At 40.3% G+C, this 16,721-nt stretch overlaps 4 protein-coding genes across 4 annotated transcripts; 2 read left to right on the top strand and 2 right to left on the bottom strand.

Moving 5' to 3' along the window:
• Positions 1-1,003: 1,003 nt before the first annotated feature.
• c8h22orf15 (chromosome 8 C22orf15 homolog) lies at positions 1,004-3,058 on the top strand (the record flags this gene model as incomplete). Its single annotated transcript, XM_079160774.1, has 6 exons — positions 1,004-1,060; positions 1,579-1,693; positions 1,905-1,991; positions 2,265-2,387; positions 2,762-2,836; positions 2,922-3,058. 6 exons carry the CDS (start codon positions 1,004-1,006, stop codon positions 3,056-3,058), a joined length of 594 nt encoding a protein of 197 aa, XP_079016900.1.
• A 2,132-nt stretch (positions 3,059-5,190) lies between these two features.
• upb1 (ureidopropionase, beta) lies at positions 5,191-9,080 on the top strand. Its single transcript, XM_079161843.1, has 10 exons — positions 5,191-5,578; positions 6,276-6,447; positions 6,578-6,665; positions 6,755-6,849; positions 6,932-7,090; positions 7,170-7,339; positions 7,514-7,595; positions 7,978-8,020; positions 8,232-8,386; positions 8,602-9,080. The coding sequence occupies exons 1-10, from the start codon at positions 5,475-5,477 to the stop codon at positions 8,683-8,685; spliced, it is 1,152 nt and encodes a 383-aa protein (XP_079017969.1). The 5' UTR covers positions 5,191-5,474; the 3' UTR covers positions 8,686-9,080.
• A 382-nt stretch (positions 9,081-9,462) lies between these two features.
• gucd1 (guanylyl cyclase domain containing 1) lies at positions 9,463-12,843 on the bottom strand. The gene is made up of 6 exons (XM_079161985.1): positions 12,506-12,843; positions 12,305-12,389; positions 11,937-12,102; positions 11,743-11,834; positions 11,394-11,635; positions 9,463-10,686 (listed from the first exon to the last, which is right to left on the bottom strand). Exons 1-6 carry the CDS (start codon positions 12,510-12,512, stop codon positions 10,595-10,597), a joined length of 684 nt encoding a protein of 227 aa, XP_079018111.1. The 5' UTR covers positions 12,513-12,843; the 3' UTR covers positions 9,463-10,594.
• Positions 12,844-12,935: 92 nt separating this feature from the next.
• Positions 12,936-16,578, bottom strand: p2rx4b (purinergic receptor P2X, ligand-gated ion channel, 4b). Its single transcript, XM_079162041.1, has 12 exons — positions 16,426-16,578; positions 16,178-16,325; positions 15,953-16,024; positions 14,703-14,775; positions 14,521-14,614; positions 14,361-14,441; positions 14,107-14,248; positions 13,855-13,991; positions 13,670-13,763; positions 13,513-13,578; positions 13,327-13,431; positions 12,936-13,222 (listed from the first exon to the last, which is right to left on the bottom strand). The coding sequence occupies exons 1-12, from the start codon at positions 16,566-16,568 to the stop codon at positions 13,190-13,192; spliced, it is 1,188 nt and encodes a 395-aa protein (XP_079018167.1). The 5' UTR covers positions 16,569-16,578; the 3' UTR covers positions 12,936-13,189.
• Positions 16,579-16,721: the final 143 nt, after the last annotated feature.

Here is a 16,721-nt window from a genome sequence, read left to right as displayed (position 1 = left end):
TGTCTGGCGACAACTTATCTCCTCAGCTGGATCTTATCAAGGTTATGATTCAAAACTTTAGGATCCAGTGAGAAAACTCGATCGCCATCGCAAAGAAACTATAAATGTGTCTATTTGTTTGAAATCATTCAAAGTTGCTCGAATCAATATTTTATAATAATGGAATAGTTCAAAATAGTCATTTTTACAAATATACTTATTTGTTTGACATAAAGACTGGGAGCAGAGATAAACGGCTAGCTGAAGCTCACTAATCAAATATATTACATATATTACATTTGTTTAATCCATCCAAATTTCTTTTTTAAGTTTTACAGAGCTTTATGTCCTGTCTATTTCTTGGCTGGTCATTTCAACGCCACATTTTTTCTGAGCTGAGTGTGCCGATGGTGGTAATTTAGCTGGTTTTAGCATAAATCTCGGATAAATCCGCTGAACACTAATTGGCCAGCACCAAACAGCAGACTTAGTTAAGTCAGCAACAAGCTGGTGAGCATAGTGGAGCATTTAGCAGCCAATGAGCCGGATGTTTAACAGTTTGCAGAAACAAGCTGTAAACAAAACACTGACTGTATTATCACCTGGGAAACAAGTTGTAAACCAAAGAAACGGCCCAAGAGAGCAGTGGGAGTGAACCTCAACGGGGACGCTGTGAGCTGTAAGGCTGTAAAACGCTGAGCCGAGAGGAGCTGCAGATCCCACGTTGTCACTGTAGCATTACTGGTAGTTTTTCTACATAAATCAGGCATTTTAGTGTGGCACTGGAGGTGAGTGGGGGAAAAAAAGTGCAAAAGGTGGTGGTTTTATTAACCAGAAATTACAATGAAACAGGAGATGAACAAAAGTCCCAGGAATGTTAACAAAGAGCAAAATAGCTTCACAGCCTCACAGCAAGCGGATCCCAACAACTATACTCAATCAATGCCTGAGTAACTTTGTATCAGAAGTGCAAACATGCTTACTTATTCACTCTTTCCTACAACAATCAATTAGACTAAAGGACATGCCTAACAAGGCACTGGTGGCTCAGCTGAATGTAGGGATCTGGGCATGTGAGAAGGTAAAGAGGCAACCTTTTTCACAGTCAAATTAACATTTTACATTCTTATATCAGACATTATTAAAGAAATATTGAATATTGTCGTTTTAAGGTAGTTCTCAAACATATAAGTGCTTATTAGGCTATAGCGCTGTTGATTTATCACTGTAATGTGTAGTGAGGGTCAGGCTATTTCAACAACAAAGCCTCTTTTTTTGTTGCCAGTCTTGACATCACTGTCCAACAAGTTGTATCTATAAAGTCCAGAGTGCCAGTCTGTCTGTGTGTAGAGACTCCATGGATACGAGCAGCTGCAGTCCCTTGTCTTCCTCATTTAAAAGGCTTCTGCTTCGAAAGTAGAAGAAGAGGAGGACGATGCAAAAGAGGTTTGTGTGCGTATGTGTGTGTGTGTGTGTGTTTACCATCTCTACATTATGCAGGCCAGTTCATACAGCCTCTCCCTCCGAGCTGAATCTTTGTCACAAAGTGTCGACCACAACACTGATTTAACGGCCTCCATTGTTGCATTTCGTGCCCAGTCCAAACTAGTTACTCCCTGGGCTCTGTGGAATAAACAGGTCCCGGTGGTGGCAGAACTAGTGGAGTCTAACTGCAGTCAGGACCAGAACATGTTTGTCACTATCCTGCTCGGAGGTTAGTAAAGTTCCTGGATGTATTATATTCTCGCAGCTTTTCAAGGAGGAAAAAATGTAACTAATAACACTGTTGATGTAGGATTGAAAGTATTATTTGAGGCTTGATTATTGTTATTTGAGAGTGGTTTGTTGCAGGGAGAATAAACTGTAATAATCAAAGTTTAATGTGCAACGTAGTGTTTTTAATAGTTGTTTTCTTTTCCTGACAGACAACAGGATGGAAATGTTCAATCTCAACTGTAAGCTGATCAACTTCATCCATCATCTAAAGGAGAAATGCGGTCTGGACCTCAAAGGTACTTAACAGCTCTCAACACTGTTAGTGGTTTGGACTTGCTCAGTTAGGCGGAATTCTTCCATTAGTGAAACTTATCCATTAAAATTCCTTTTATCTGCTATTGGGATTAATATAGTGCAAAAGCAGCATAATGCACATAAAGCACCAACTCTATGTAGTCAGCTTGTCTGACAACATCTTCATCTATTGACCCCTTCCATTATTTTGTAAGTACAAAGTATTTAATGTTGAGTGCTATGTATAAAAATAAATCCTACAATTCCTCCTGCAGAGTGCGTGGACCTGATGGACAGCAGCGGCAGAGTGGTGAACCTGGAGGGGAAGCAGCAAAGTGTGGCTCTGGCCAGCAGCGTGCTGGTAGAGAGACAATACTACGCCCTGCTGCGAGTGTGCCGTGAGTCCGTCCAGTTTGTCTCCAAGTTTAGCTAATATTTGGAGAGAAAAAACAATTATAGAACAGACAAATAATGGTGCTTTTCAAAGTTTCAGAGGTAACGTGTGTCTGACTGACAAAATAATGATCATATGAATTTAAAAGTGTGTCGTTTTTTACAATACATAGATAAATCTAGATGGTATCATAAAATGTTAGTTATAGTTATATTTTCAGTTTGGAGGATATAGTAGTTTGATTTGCTGCTCAGGGAGGTATTCTACTGTAACACAAGTATATTTCATGTTGTTTTATGGGGGGAAAGGTCAGACAAACTATAACCTTGTCAAGCTGTTTTATTACACATTCAAGTTCATGACTTTACTTCCCTTCAGGAGACGATGATACTGGAGGTCGTAAATATGTGTCTCTCCTAAACAACTGCAGCCAGAGTCATCCCGAGTTAACAGGTAACAAAAACCAGCAGCAGCTCACCAGTGCTGAACCAACCAGCAGACTTTAAGTCACGATTTAAATTCAACTGTTCTGTTGTAGAGCTGCTGAGGAAACTGTCGAACCCCGACAAGGAGCGAGACAGAAAGACGAGAGGCCGGACGCAGAGGAGCAGTCCCGCCGGCCAAACCAGGAGCAAAAACGTCTCTGCAAATAACAAGAAACACCATCTTAAATAGTGTCTGTACTGGTCAAGACTTTAAAGTCTGATTTCATTCGACACTATCCAGACATATTTACATATTAATAGACTAGCTGTATTATAACCATGCAAACAATAGGTCAGATATAGTTTTTGTGTATTTTTAAATGTATGTTTTCTATCTTTTGGCCACCTTAGTTGTAATTCATGATGTATTGGATGATGGTTGACGCTGTCTTCAATAAAAAAGTGAGTGAAAAAAACAACATAATATCATGTCTCATTTTTTTAATTCTATTGATAGCTTCAATCTCACAGTTGCACAAAGGACATAGCTTATCAAACTGCTTTAACCACAAAGGATTTGAAACAGCCACCTTCACACTTGTGAAATCTGGGAATCTTCTGGGAAGATTAATGTTTCTGTAAGAAATAACATATTTGAGTTACTTTAGACATCAAGCTCAATATCAGAAACATTTGTATCCAGATACCGAGCAAGTAGAGCAACTATGGTATGAAGATTACATAGTTCTGCTTCAGATTTATCCAAAACGTTTGTATATTATTCTAACAGACAGTTAGACAGTATCAGTAGAAATATAAAAAAGTAAAAGTGGCCATAAAACAATTGGAAATTACTATGAACTAAAAGTTGTGCATTTAAAAGTGTACTTAGAAGTATTAGCTGCAGATGAAAAAGTAAATCAAAATAAAGTAAAAGTTATCATAATGCCAAATGACAGTCAATTATTATATGTATTATTAGATGTGCGTGTTTGCGTGTGTTCGCATGTGCACGTGTCACTCTGTAAAAAGGCAGCACGTGTTTGTGTTTTCCTCACCAGACACGGAACAATGAGGAATGGATGCATTAGTGAGGAGAAGCTCCTGCACTCACCAGCCACCACACCTCCCAATAATAAAGCACTGCCGGGAATAGATGAGGGCTTTGCTGTGATTATTCCTGCATTAAGGCATTGTTTGCTATTCCTCCTGGGAGAACACAGAGGCCTACTGCTACAGCAGTGCACAGGATGCCTAAACCCCTGAAGACTAAAGACCGACGTGGTTTCGCCAGACCAGCAGGATTGGTTGAATGATGAGAAGTGTGAGGGGAGAACTGTGGAGAGAAAAGTGTGTGCTGGATCACCACCGCCATAAAACACTTTGGGAAACCCTGCAGATCTTGAATGTCCACCAGGTGGCACTAATTAGTCAATTATGGGATGTGCTGCTATAGGAGACTAACGAGAAATAATTTAAACCTGACCTGAAGAGATTTTATTACGTCTCTACTTAGTCAATGTTAGCCAGACCCATAGACATAGAAATAGACCTGCTGCTTTTAATGCAGTGGCAGAGATGACTGACTCACTGACACACACACAAAAACAACAAACATAAAATATATTTTTTAATAATGTGAACAAGAATTTCATTAAATCGTAAATAAACAAACTATTTAGCTATCAAGCATTTTAAAATGTCTATCATTAAATCTACTGAGGCCAAGTTATAATGATTTCATGATCTACTGACAATTCTACATTCCACCTGTTTTTTCAAGCCTTTTCGTTTGTGCTAAATTTCTAATGTTTCATCAAATGGATTCTCAAATTGATCATTAAACAGATGAAACATGCGTTACAATGTGTTACGCTGACTCCAGCCACTAGAGGACAGTTCTCCTAAACTCTTGAGGATGAAACTAGTAAAACGCATTTGCAGTTGAAGGTAAGTGTGGAGAAACAGCAGCATTGTGAACAATAAGATGCATATACCTGAATGTCAAAAATGGCTAGGGAGGGTTAGCCTCTATAAAGACATACATGTACCACAAAACGACTTTGGGGCTATTTGCCAATCTTTTTCGAAGAGTACTCTATTTTCATTTTGAGGTGAGCTTTGTAGTCTTCAAATGTATTCTTTATTATTAAGATTAATTAATCAAACAATTGTCTCTGAAATACAGTTTGCAGGTGGGTGGAAGTAATAGTTAATTGTATTTAATATTTACACCCTTTGTTTTAATCGTTTATTTATTTATGTATGTTTATTTATATAATATTACAGAATACCGGAAGATAGCTTTTATTTTGAAGTCAGTTCTTGCACACTCATATCGTAATGCCTGTACACGTTCCGCAAAGTGGGGACTAGTTTCAAATTGAGAGGCTTAATAATGTGTGTGTAGTGTGTGTGTGTAGTGTAGTGTAGTGTAGTGCTGGTTGAATTATTCCCACAACACATACACACGGGTGGGGCACACATGTGGTTAATTAATGACTAACTTCCCCTAACAGCCGCTGGACAGACACGGTCGGGTCTTCTTCCTCAACAATCCCTGAATTTGCGTCAGACTACGTGATAACACAGCTGGTTACATAACGAGTGCAGCAGGTTAAAACGTGCGTCCCGTCAGACACCGCAAACTCCAGCAAACCGCAGAAATGTCCGCGTGTGAGTTTGAATCGCTGGAGAAATCTCTGGAGACCCACCTGCCAGAGGCCGAGCTGTCCGAGGTGAAACGCATCTTATTCGGGAAGGAAACACAGTGAGTTATCGCGAGAGTACTTTAACTTTAGCGAACCAGGCACTTCGATCATATTATTGTCTTTTAACATGCTTTTTCTATTCAGTTTGATCTGGTAAATCATCATTCTTCTGGACTTTGGTCACTGTTGTCTGAGCTGCAGCGTTCAACACACAACCTTTAAACTGTGCAAAGAAAATATTATTATATAACATGTTTGAAACTTTAAACGTGTCGTTTCTGTGTAGATGCAGGCATCACACACGTATATTTGCTCCAATAATGATGTTATTGCTGAAAAGCACACAGACAGAAACTAGTGAGGATTATTCCAGACTTCTATTTATGAGTCACATCTCCAAGTATACACACAAGGGAGAATAATGCAGTGAAGTAGGAAAATACAAACTAATGCTGCAAATAACTATTACTTTCATTGTCGATTAATCTGCAGATTAATTGATAAAAAAATTTGAATCCCAGAGCAAAATGCGAACTATTTGAGTACTTTCTTCTGTCCGATGTGGCATTTGAACAGACACTGATTTTACTTTATAAGAAGAATACACATAAACCAAGGGGCAAATGTTTTAGCCCAAGAAACACCTGAAATAAAATGTTTAACATTGTTCAGTTCTTACAAGGAATCAATGTTGGATCATCTTCTTGTTTGAGTGTCCATTCTGTGACCAGTCATGAAGAGTCTTCTCTGTCGCAGGAAGTTGGACCTCCCGACATGTGCTGTGAGCGCTGCCTCCGAGCGTGACTTCGAGCTGAAGGGTTACAGGTTTGAAGCTGCACAGGAACAACTGAGGCCGCCCAGAAGGATCCGCGTGGGACTCATTCAGAACCAAATTGTCCTGCCCACCGATGCCCCCATCCTGGACCAGGTCAGGACTCGGACACATGTTATTAAACAGGCCAGAGGCAGACAGGATGCCGTACATTTGATAGTATTTCCTCTTGAAGCCGTTGATGTAGAAGTCACTGGTGTAAACCCTCTGGTTGTCTCCTCCACAGATCAATGCCATGCACAGCCGTGTTGGTGAGATGGTTGAAGTGGCAGCCATGTGCGGTGTAAACATTGTATGCTTCCAGGAGACCTGGAGTGAGTGCTTTCATGGGTCACAACTACACATTTCATAAAAGCCAGTAAGAAAAAATAAGAAAGACTACCCTGTCGTTTGGCGTCCACAGCCATGCCCTTTGCTTTCTGCACCCGCGAGAAAGAACCGTGGACGGAGTTTGCGGAGTCTGCTGAAGAAGGAAACACCACGCGCTTCTGCCAAGAGGTGCGATTACAGATGTCTGCCACATGTGCCATGATATGCTTTCGCTGCAGTGGCCTAACAAACACTGTGATTCTGTCATTAGCTGGCCAAAAAATACAACATGGTAGTCGTCTCTCCAATCCTGGAGCGAGAGGGGCTGCACAGCACTCTGTGGAACACAGCGGTGGTGATCTCCAACTCTGGAAATGTGCTGGGAAAGAGCAGGAAGAACCACATTCCCAGGATTGGAGACTTTAATGAGGTTAGTGAGGGATTTCTGTAAATGCACTTGTGTGAAATTAGGCAAACTGCTCTGTTCACTGTGTTTCTTTTACACCCAGTCTACATATTATATGGAGGGCGACACCGGCCACACAGTGTTCCAGACACAGTTTGGGAACATTGCTGTGAATATTTGCTACGGCCGCCATCACCCTCTCAACTGGTTCATGTACAGCATGAATGGAGCGGAGATCATCTTCAACCCCTCAGCTACTGTTGGAGCTCTGAGGTAATACGCAGCATGTAATTAATATTGTCAATATTGGGCTTTAGTTGTACATATTCCCTTAATTCCCACATAAAACTAGACCTATTGCTGTTGGTATATCCCGTACTGAAGTTGTTGTTGTTGTATATTGTTTTATATACATTAAGAATAATGTATTTTTTCTTTTGCCTACAGTGAGCCCATGTGGTCTATCGAGGCCAGGAATGCAGCAATAGCTAACCACTGTTTCACTTGTGCAATCAACCGTGTGGGGACGGTGAGTCGGTCTCTGTGACTGCAGTCTGTCTGTATTCATACACGCTGGGCTTTGACACTCAAGAGCAGGGCAGCAGTCGGGTTTTAGACATACTCAATCCTACTTGTGGCTTTTGTTTTATGGATTAAAAAGTGTTCTTTTTTTCATCTGGTTTGGTTAGAAAACATTCATAATTTTCAAGCATTTAACAAAGAAAAAACTACAACTATTTAATCTTCACTGATTTATTATCCTGAAGTTACAAAGCAGTAGGTTGCAAAACCTCCCACGTCCCTGAAACATGACCTTAGTATCAGTGGTGGCTTTGGCCCTCCACTCAGCGGCTGAACAGTCACTGTTGGGAGCTTTCGTGACTTTCTGTGCATTCTTGTATTTCACACAGGAACATTTCCAAAGTGAATTCACGTCTGGTGATGGAAAAAAAGGTAAGAGATTTATTCCTCAGGTGGAATTGAGAAACTTTAATTTAGCTTCCTTAACGTGTACATTTGCATAAATAAGTTTATTAAGGATAACTTGAATGTTTTGTAATGTTGCAGTCTTTATGTTATCTATATCTAAATGGTGAATAGCTGTCAGAGGCAGTGTGAATGATTTCAGTTGCAGTGACTGACAGACATCTTCTGACTTCTGCAGCTCACCATGACTTTGGACACTTCTATGGATCCAGTTACGTGGCTGCTCCTGACGGCAGCCGCAGCCCGGGGCTCTCCAGGACCCGTGACGGACTCCTAGTTGTAGAAATGGATCTCAACCTGAACAGACAAATCAGCGACAAATGGAGTTTTAAGGTAAATATAACTGGGAACAGCATTTGAGGCCTCCCTGTACATCTCACTTTGACCTACTTTAAAAAAAAGGATGTGTGTGTGTGTGTGTGCGCGTTTGTTCCTGCAGTGATTGAAGGGTTGTACTTGCTTAAGTAATGTGAGCTCCATTGTGGTAAATACAATCTGTTCTCCTGATGTACTGTTAATCTACCTGTTTACTGTGCTTTTCTTTGCAGATGACTGGGCGGTATTCTGAGTATGCAGAGGAACTTACCAAGACTGTGAGACAGGACTTCAAACCCAACATTGTGAAAGAGTAGATGATATTCCACAATAGGAGAGGTAACCCGTGTGCCTTTTAATAAAAAAAAGTTGCTCACTATGTCTGTGTGAAATCATAAAGTTATTATATATTGCTAAAATCTAAAATCAGTGCTGATCCTAATTACTAATATCCATTTATTGGATTTATTTTTGAAGATGAGCCTTTTTAATGCCAGTTTGTTTACATAATGCCACTGTTTGATTTTATTTTTAAAAATAACACAAACATGTGGGTTTCATCATTTTCTGTATATGAAATACTAAATACAGCGGCCGCTTATGGGTTAATGCTAAGAGTCACAAAGTCAGTGAACTGACTCAGTTACACATTAACAGCTAACATTAGCCACTGTAAGCAAGAGGTCAGACAGACCATGTGAGGCAGTAGTGACTGAGTGTATTGAATTGAAGAGTTTAATATATTGCTTATGAATTCAAACTTCATCTGTGAGATGAATAATTTCTTGTTTTAAGAATAAAATGAGTCTCTTTGAGCTCAAATCTGCATGACTGCATGCGAGACATCCTTTATTTTTCTTAAGAAGCACCAGTAGAAAGATGTTGGGATGGGATTTAGTTAAAAACTGCATTTCAAATTGTATTTTGTATAACCTAAAATATGTTTTCTTTTAAAGAGTACTTTATGACTATTAAATCCATACATTAAAGAACCAAGATCAGATTTTATTCCATCTGACAAAATGTTAGTATATAATTTTAGGTGCAGGTTTCTCATTAAATACTCCAGAAAAACAGAAAACAAGGTTGGAGCACATGTTCAAATCCTTCTTTAATCACAACATAATAAATGCAGCTCTATGTTTTAATAAAAAATAAGGTTTGAGGTTTAAAACGTGCCATTTATTCTTACCAAAGCACAACCAGGAAGAAATCACTTTTTATCAGTTCAAGAACAACGATTTCATGATTTATTTAAATAACACATAATGTCTGGTTTGGAAAGTGTAGTGCAAAAACGTACTCATAATACCAAAAATGACAAAATAAAACTTAAGTGACAACGAGGAAAGGTCTTCACCACTTTCAACTTAGAACACGAGTCAAAGTTCCACCTTTTTGTTCTGCCGCACAGTCGAAACAACCGAACAATGTCTCCGTCCACCTGGTGAGTCCATGTTTCAGTCTGTCCGTGTTCTCCTGCAGGCGGATTGAGTTCCACAGATATTATGGGGCACTGCACTAGCTATCTGTGGATGATGTCACACTTCAGGAAATTAACTACCTGAGAACTCTCAAAGCACGACTACTTCCTGTTAGAATCAGAATAAAACGTGATGAGGTGAGTTAGGAGGATTTTTCTTTTTTTTTTAAAGGCAAGTGGAGGTGAGGCTGTTGATGAGCCTCTTCAGGACGTCAACACTGAACAGCACAAATACATTGTTTATACTAAATGTTTTAAGCCCTGAATTATGTGCACACTATTTCCAGTCTTCTTCCGTCATGATTCCAATATTTCATCCACTGTAGTTCCACAAGTCTGAAGCACTCCACCTCAAGCGCTCCACAGCTTGAGATTTCAACAGCTCATATTTGAGTCATTCAAATTCAAACGAGACGCAATAAAAATCCATTTGGTCTATCTGCTAATCCCCCAAAAAAAGAGAATACAAAAATAAATTTAACTTAGATTTGTGAAACTCCCAGCTGTTAATCCTGCAGTGGTCGAGTGGTGGTGGTGGCTTTATAAGAGAGCGGTGGGTCTGCAGCAGTCATGTGAGCAGTTGGGCTTCTTAGCACCGGAGAGGAAGGCCCCGGTGGGGGGGTGGGGGGTGGATCTGCGATAGCAGGGAGGAGCCGCTAGTCTGAGACTGTGGACCTGCAGCATCAGGTCACTACAACAATGAGCTGAGGAAGAGGGAAATCCAAACCCATCATCGCTGTCCATCAACTCTCCTTAAAGATCAGCAGGATGTCCTCGTCTGTCCCGTAGCTCCGCCGAGCCTCCTCGAAGTTACCGACGCTGGTGCAGCACACCCCTGAACACACACATACACACACACACACACACAGGTCAGCTCCAAACTTAAGACATAGCTTGTTACTACAGTGGCAGTCAGATGATTATAGTCGTTTAAGAATCAGCTAATTGTTCACTCCAGCAGCGTGGTTAATGTCTGTGTTTGAGGTTCACATTTAGGGGATTAAGTGAAATATCTCACCATCTGTCGGATGTATTGCCATGAAATTTGGTACAGACAGTCACGTTAATTGTAATAAGTCCATTACATTTCACCTAGCGCCATCATCTGGTCAAAATGTCACTATCTCAAATGTTAATTCCGTAAAGTTCTTGATTGTTTTGAAAAGTAGAAATAAAGTAATATCTTGGAAGTTGAGTAAAATGTCTACAATGCTGACAAAACCATTCATATAAAGCTTTGAAACAAAGTGGACTGAATATGCTTATCTAAGGCTGCAAACAATCAAACATCAATCTGTTGATCATTTGTATTTCAAGCAACTTGTCACTTAATCCACTAATTGAGCACTACATTTATCCAAAAAGAAAACAATCTAGGTGTCAAACGGAAACAAAATCTGACATTACATTTATTTTAGACCGTTTTCAGAAAGGCAGTTTTCCTTGTAGCCCATTAGTAGTGTAACTTGTATTGTTATTACTTTCTTATTCATACACTTCTGCCACATTCTGCTGGTGCTTTGGACATATGACATTACTCACGGTCAGAATATGCTGGGTTGTTGTAGAAAATGCAGCCGGTGGTCCTGTTGAAGCCGCATACTACGACAAAGTGACCCTGGTACTCCGGCTTCCTGCAGAAACACTTCTGGCCCACAGGCAGGAAGCAGCAGTATTTGACAGGCGAGGAGCAGAGTTCACATGTCAAGACGACGGCATTAACCAGCACTATGGCAACGTGACCCTGCTCCAGATGAGACTGGATTTCCTGAAGCGTCACAGAGCTGTGAGGAGACATCCACAAACACACGTCAGGTGTTAGGTTTGCTTTGTCTCAGGCAAAAGCTGGTGGCTTGTACACGTGAATAAAAAAACCCAACAGAAAACTCACCATTTGTTCACCGCCACACCTTTGCTGTCTGCTTTAAGGAAAAGCTCATTCACTCGGTCTTCTTCTGTATCAAAGTGTTTCTTATAGAAGGACTGCAAACCACAGCAAAAGACAACAGAGACCCCGTTAACGTACACAGAAAATCGAGAACTCTGGTTCGGACAGTACTGACAGCTTAGATTGGGGCAAAGTACCTGATTCCTAAAGCCCTTATCAACACCCAGAGTCTGGGTACAGAAGCAGTGTTTGATTCCTAGATGGCCCATGAGGTAAGCCAGGTCAATAGTCCACACACTCTCCGTCAGCTTGAGCTCCCAGCATGCTCTCTGAAACTCCTCATCGCTGACTGGGTGGAGGTACCTGCAAGATCGGACAGTTAAGAGACTGTGGGTCAACTGTAGTGCAATGGTGTTAAACATTTCACTTTGAATATAATGTGTATGGTGAAGACTGTTGTTATCCAGAACACCTTTTGGCAGACTTCATAACATTATGCAAACATGATTCACATTATGTTTTATTCTTTTTCTTTTAGAAGTAAACGACTTTGTTGTGCACTTACTTGAGGACCATCCTGGAGCAGGCTAACCCACAGTCCCAGTGGTAGAGCTGCCGAATGACAGGGACATCCAGCAAGACGGCATCCTCTGAGAAAACCCCACGGTGTTAAGTCATTAGTTCGTGATTAAACCAAACTGTCAGAAAAGCAACGTTAGGCTAGCTCAGTCCGTGTGTATGAAGTGGTTGATATGGTGTCACTCACCTGTCATTCTGTTGTATTCTGTCTTACTAGCTAACTCGAGACGAGCTGGTCAGTCTTGCTCACAGCATATTCATCCAGGGTTGGGTTTCTTCATGGATGCTAACGAGCAGAAACCAGCTGCCCAACTGCCAGTTCCAACGTTAGCTGTCAGGCTAACAGTATGAACTGGTCAGTTGGCCGGTTAGCTGCATAAATAGCGAGGCTAGCTCCTCGACACACGCCACTGCAGTACATACACTTATTAGTTAACTAAACAAATAAAGGGTACAAGTAAGACAAATTGTATATTTTTAGCAAGTTTTTTAGGTCGGTGCCTCTTTCTAAAAAGCTGCCCTGCTTCACTTCTCTGTTGTTTGCTAGCATACTGAGAAGCTTCTTCTGTGTGGTCATGTTGTCACTTAAAGTGATGCTGCCCCCGTGCGGTGCGGGGGACTCATCTTTAAAATGATAATTAAAACATACACCTTTTCTTTAGATTTAGACATTTAACCAGTTTTATTGAAGAATTCAAATAATTATGAAGATCTCTGTTTTTTCATTTGAAGTTTAAGAATCACAAATTAGCCTCAGAGGGCTTTACAGTCTGCACAGCATAGGACATCCTCTGTTATTGGACCCTCGCATTGGAAGAAGAAAAACTCCTCAAAAAACCTTTAACAGGAAAATAAAGTTCAGGTGAGCGAGCTACTGGGTTCCGTAGCTGGTTCCCATCGACACCTGTGTTATAAAAAGAGAAATAAAAAGATTGATTGTACAACTAGCCCAAATTATTGTAAGCAGTGAGGAATGTAAAATGTGAAACTAAAGGATAGGCCACTTACTGATTCAGTGACGGCGTCCTCATTTAGATATGTGACTTTATGTCTGCTATAAAGATCTCTTTTTCTCACGCATGTCAACATAAACCAGTCAACAACCATGGGAATCTGCAGGAAAACACACAAATCCTGTGTATCATTGCTTCTTTTCCATTTAACGCATCACATCAAGTGAACCTGTCTACTCACCAAACTGAGGAATGACAGAGCTGCACCCAAGTGCACTATGGTTGGTACAATTCCAAATTTCCCTGCCTGTGAGATAAAAGAACACCCCGGGTGTTGTTAAAGCAGAGAGAACACACACATTAAGTCATTGCAATTTAAAGATTTAATCTGGCCTCACAGTTCCAAATACAATGACGTCAAACCGGATCCCGTATGCTTTGATTAAGGTCCTTGTTTCCTCTCCATCTTGGGTCTTGTAGTATTTTGCAAACCTAAAACCAGTGTTTAATTTTTGATCAACTCTTTTTTGTTTTACCAGCTTAACCTATTCATCCATAAGCGTTTGTTAAAAAATGGTTTCACCTGAAGTTGTATCCAGGAGCCACATTGTTGACAGGATGTTTGCTGTCCAGCCGGCGGAAGCTGTACTTGGGGTAACATTTCCTTGCCCACCAGTCCAGGTCACAGCTCCAGTCAATAATAATACCGACGATACCACCCTTTACAAACAACAAATACAACTTTGACACTTTAATCAGTTATATAACTGAAATCCAAGGGAGGAAAGAGATAAGAAAGTGTGCAGGGGAATCATATTAAATTGTGTGCATATACCTTTACAGCCATGTCTTCAAATTCCTCTCCAGCCTCCGAAACAATGCGTTTGAGGCGGAATATGGGGCAGTCAGGGTCTGTTGCACGATTAAATTCACACCTCTTCAGGTATGAGGAGTTAACATGTGATAGTATGTTTCTTCTGAGGCAGGAAGAAAGACATATATTTGATATAATGGCACACAATAAAACAGAACATTTGCATATTCTACATTGATAGAATGAGCCTTTCTGTTTCACTCAGAAACACTGACTTGTGGAAGTTGAACTTCGGGTATGTTATGCTGTTTTTAATCAACACGGTGAAGTTCTCTGCTGCAGCCAGCAGTGCATGTCTGTGGGACACAACATGTCAAGCCATATCTACATTATACTTATTACTTATGAATACTACAACATTGAATATATTCTTACTCGGGCAGCTTGTCTATTTCAAGAGGGCACCATGAGAGCACTTCACAGGTCTGGACAGTCGTGGAAGCGTTCTCACACAGCCCTGTCCGTATACCTGAGCGGAAGATTAATGTCAGGTGGTGTTTGCTGTGTGGTATCACATAATACATAGCTGATGTATTAACACTTATTAATGGACCTACCATTGCCTCGGGGATCATTGTATCCCTCGATACAGTCACAGTCATCCACACAAGTAGAAGATGGGCTTGGAAGCTGGAGGAGAAATCACCACCGTTAACCTGTCGCCTGATGGTGCACCACAGAGCGCCACAGGAAGTCTTTTCTACCTGTGGCCATCAAACTGTTTAACTCCTCCCCCCTTCTTCTGCAGGGTTAAGACAACAGCTGCAAAATGTGACACTTACAATAATAACTACATCAAGTGCAATATTACTTTTTTTCAGCATTGTGCAATATTACATTTCAATATTATTTTTCATTAATCTATGTGAGAAATAATAACTATCATTGACAATATTTCTCTCATTATCATGCTCAATATTATTTTTCTTTTTTAGTTTCCATTAGGCACTGGTGTTAGTATCACTTCTTATACAATTGTTGTACTTTGTTGTTTTGTTTTACTTTTTATATTTTAGTTGAATTTTTTACTTTATTTATTTGCCTTACTCTTATTGCTATTGTGTTCTATTTTACAATGGTGTCAGTATTATTTCGTTACAGTTAATAATTGTTATTCTATTGTTTGTTTTTGTTTATATTTGTATTCTAATGTTTTTTGCTCTTCTTCTGTTATAATCTCTATGAAAGTGGCACAAGAACTTCCTTCGGGATTGATAAAGTTCTATTTTATCTTATCGGATGTGACCCTGTTAGTATGAGGCAAGGTGCACATCTGCATATTAATGCTTATGTGGTAAAGTTATTAAGCAGGTTGGAGTTTATGTGAGTTGAACAACAACAATGAACCTAAATAATGTGCATTGTGCCCATCATAGCCCCGACCTTAGCTTTTTGGGCTTTTATATAACATACCATTATTAATGCTTTACCATTGCCTGTATATTTATTTTTTTCCATCCAATGCGATAAATATCTGGTTACCAAAGTAATCAGGATTTATCGTCCAGGCACCATGAATTTGTACAGCAATCCATCCAATTATTGTTGAGATATTACCATCTCTAGAGCCACGCCGCTAGCCAAACATTTGCTGGTTCCACCTTTCCAAAAGTGAGGATTACATAATCTAAACTAATCCAACTAAAATGTGTTTGGGTTTTGTATATGGAAACTTGTGATGGACATTTAAAAAAATGTTTCTGGCACATTTGGCTAAATTATCAATCAATTTGTTTGACATATTAATCAATAATGAAAGTAATCATCAGTTGCATCCCTAAAAGATACACTTGTGTTGGTGACTCACCTCAGGACAACGTGACTGAGTTTGAAGGGGGGTAACAACCATATTGGTTAAAACAAAGAATGAATTATCACCCTGTTAGACAGAAGAGAAGCACAAACGTCACAAGGCAGTTAAATAGTTTAACTCCCAGTCAAACTGTGTGGATGAGTTTAGCACACTAGACGATATACCATGGAGGATGAGTTGGAATGGAACGAGTGCGAGATGAAATGTCTGGATAAATACCTGAGGCGGGATAACGTAATCCGCCACGTCCCAAAACTGGGGGTCCCTGTCAGATGTGTTGGTGAAGGCAAAACCTTTCACTTTGGTGGTGACGCTACTGACGACAGAGTCTGTCACCTGGTAGGCCTTCTCCACCACACACACATACCTGCGGATGTAGAGCAACACCAGGCAGCTCACTACAACAGTACTTCAAGACTAGATTAGCTTTATGCCCACATGCCCCCCCCCCATCATTTGTTACTTACCCCACCACATAGAGCACCACCAGAAACTGGGTGAACCTGAAGACAAATCCTACCCATAGGTTTGGAATAACCAGTGTTTTTGGTGTTTCATAATCAAACATGTAATGCAGACAGCTCTGGAAGCCGCCTGCAGTCTTGCCCATCGCTGCTGCACCAAACACCAGTGACGGACTACTGAGCAATAACGATGAGAGAACGTAGCTTATTCAAATCATTGTATTCAAATCGATTTTTGGCATCAGCACGTTTTACATGTAGTAGACATATAGTCAAAAGCACTCTCCACTTTTACTGCC

The sequence above is a fragment of the Pholis gunnellus genome, assembly GCF_910591455.1.
Source record: "Pholis gunnellus genome assembly, chromosome: 6".
Lineage (NCBI taxonomy): Eukaryota > Metazoa > Chordata > Actinopteri > Perciformes > Pholidae > Pholis > Pholis gunnellus.
This window is presented reverse-complemented; position numbering and strand designations above follow the sequence as displayed.

Coding starts and splice junctions, on each gene's coding strand:
- upb1 (XM_079161843.1), top strand. CDS start 5,475: ATGTCCGCGTGTGAGTTTGAATCGCTGGAGAAATCTCTGGAGACCCAC. Junction 7,596..7,977: donor CAATCAACCGTGTGGGGACG/GTGAGTCGGTCT, acceptor TATTTCACACAG/GAACATTTCCAAAGTGAATT. Junction 8,021..8,231: donor GTCTGGTGATGGAAAAAAAG/GTAAGAGATTTA, acceptor TGACTTCTGCAG/CTCACCATGACTTTGGACAC.
- gucd1 (XM_079161985.1), bottom strand. Junction 11,835..11,936: donor ATAAGGGCTTTAGGAATCAG/GTACTTTGCCCC, acceptor TGTGGTTTGCAG/TCCTTCTATAAGAAACACTT. Junction 10,687..11,393: donor CAACCCAGCATATTCTGACC/GTGAGTAATGTC, acceptor GTGTGTGTTCAG/GGGTGTGCTGCACCAGCGTC.
- p2rx4b (XM_079162041.1), bottom strand. CDS start 16,568: ATGGGCAAGACTGCAGGCGGCTTCCAGAGCTGTCTGCATTACATGTTT. Junction 16,025..16,177: donor ATTACGTTATCCCGCCTCAG/GTATTTATCCAG, acceptor TCTGTCTAACAG/GGTGATAATTCATTCTTTGT. Junction 14,776..15,952: donor CTCAGTCACGTTGTCCTGAG/GTGAGTCACCAA, acceptor TTTCTCCTCCAG/CTTCCAAGCCCATCTTCTAC.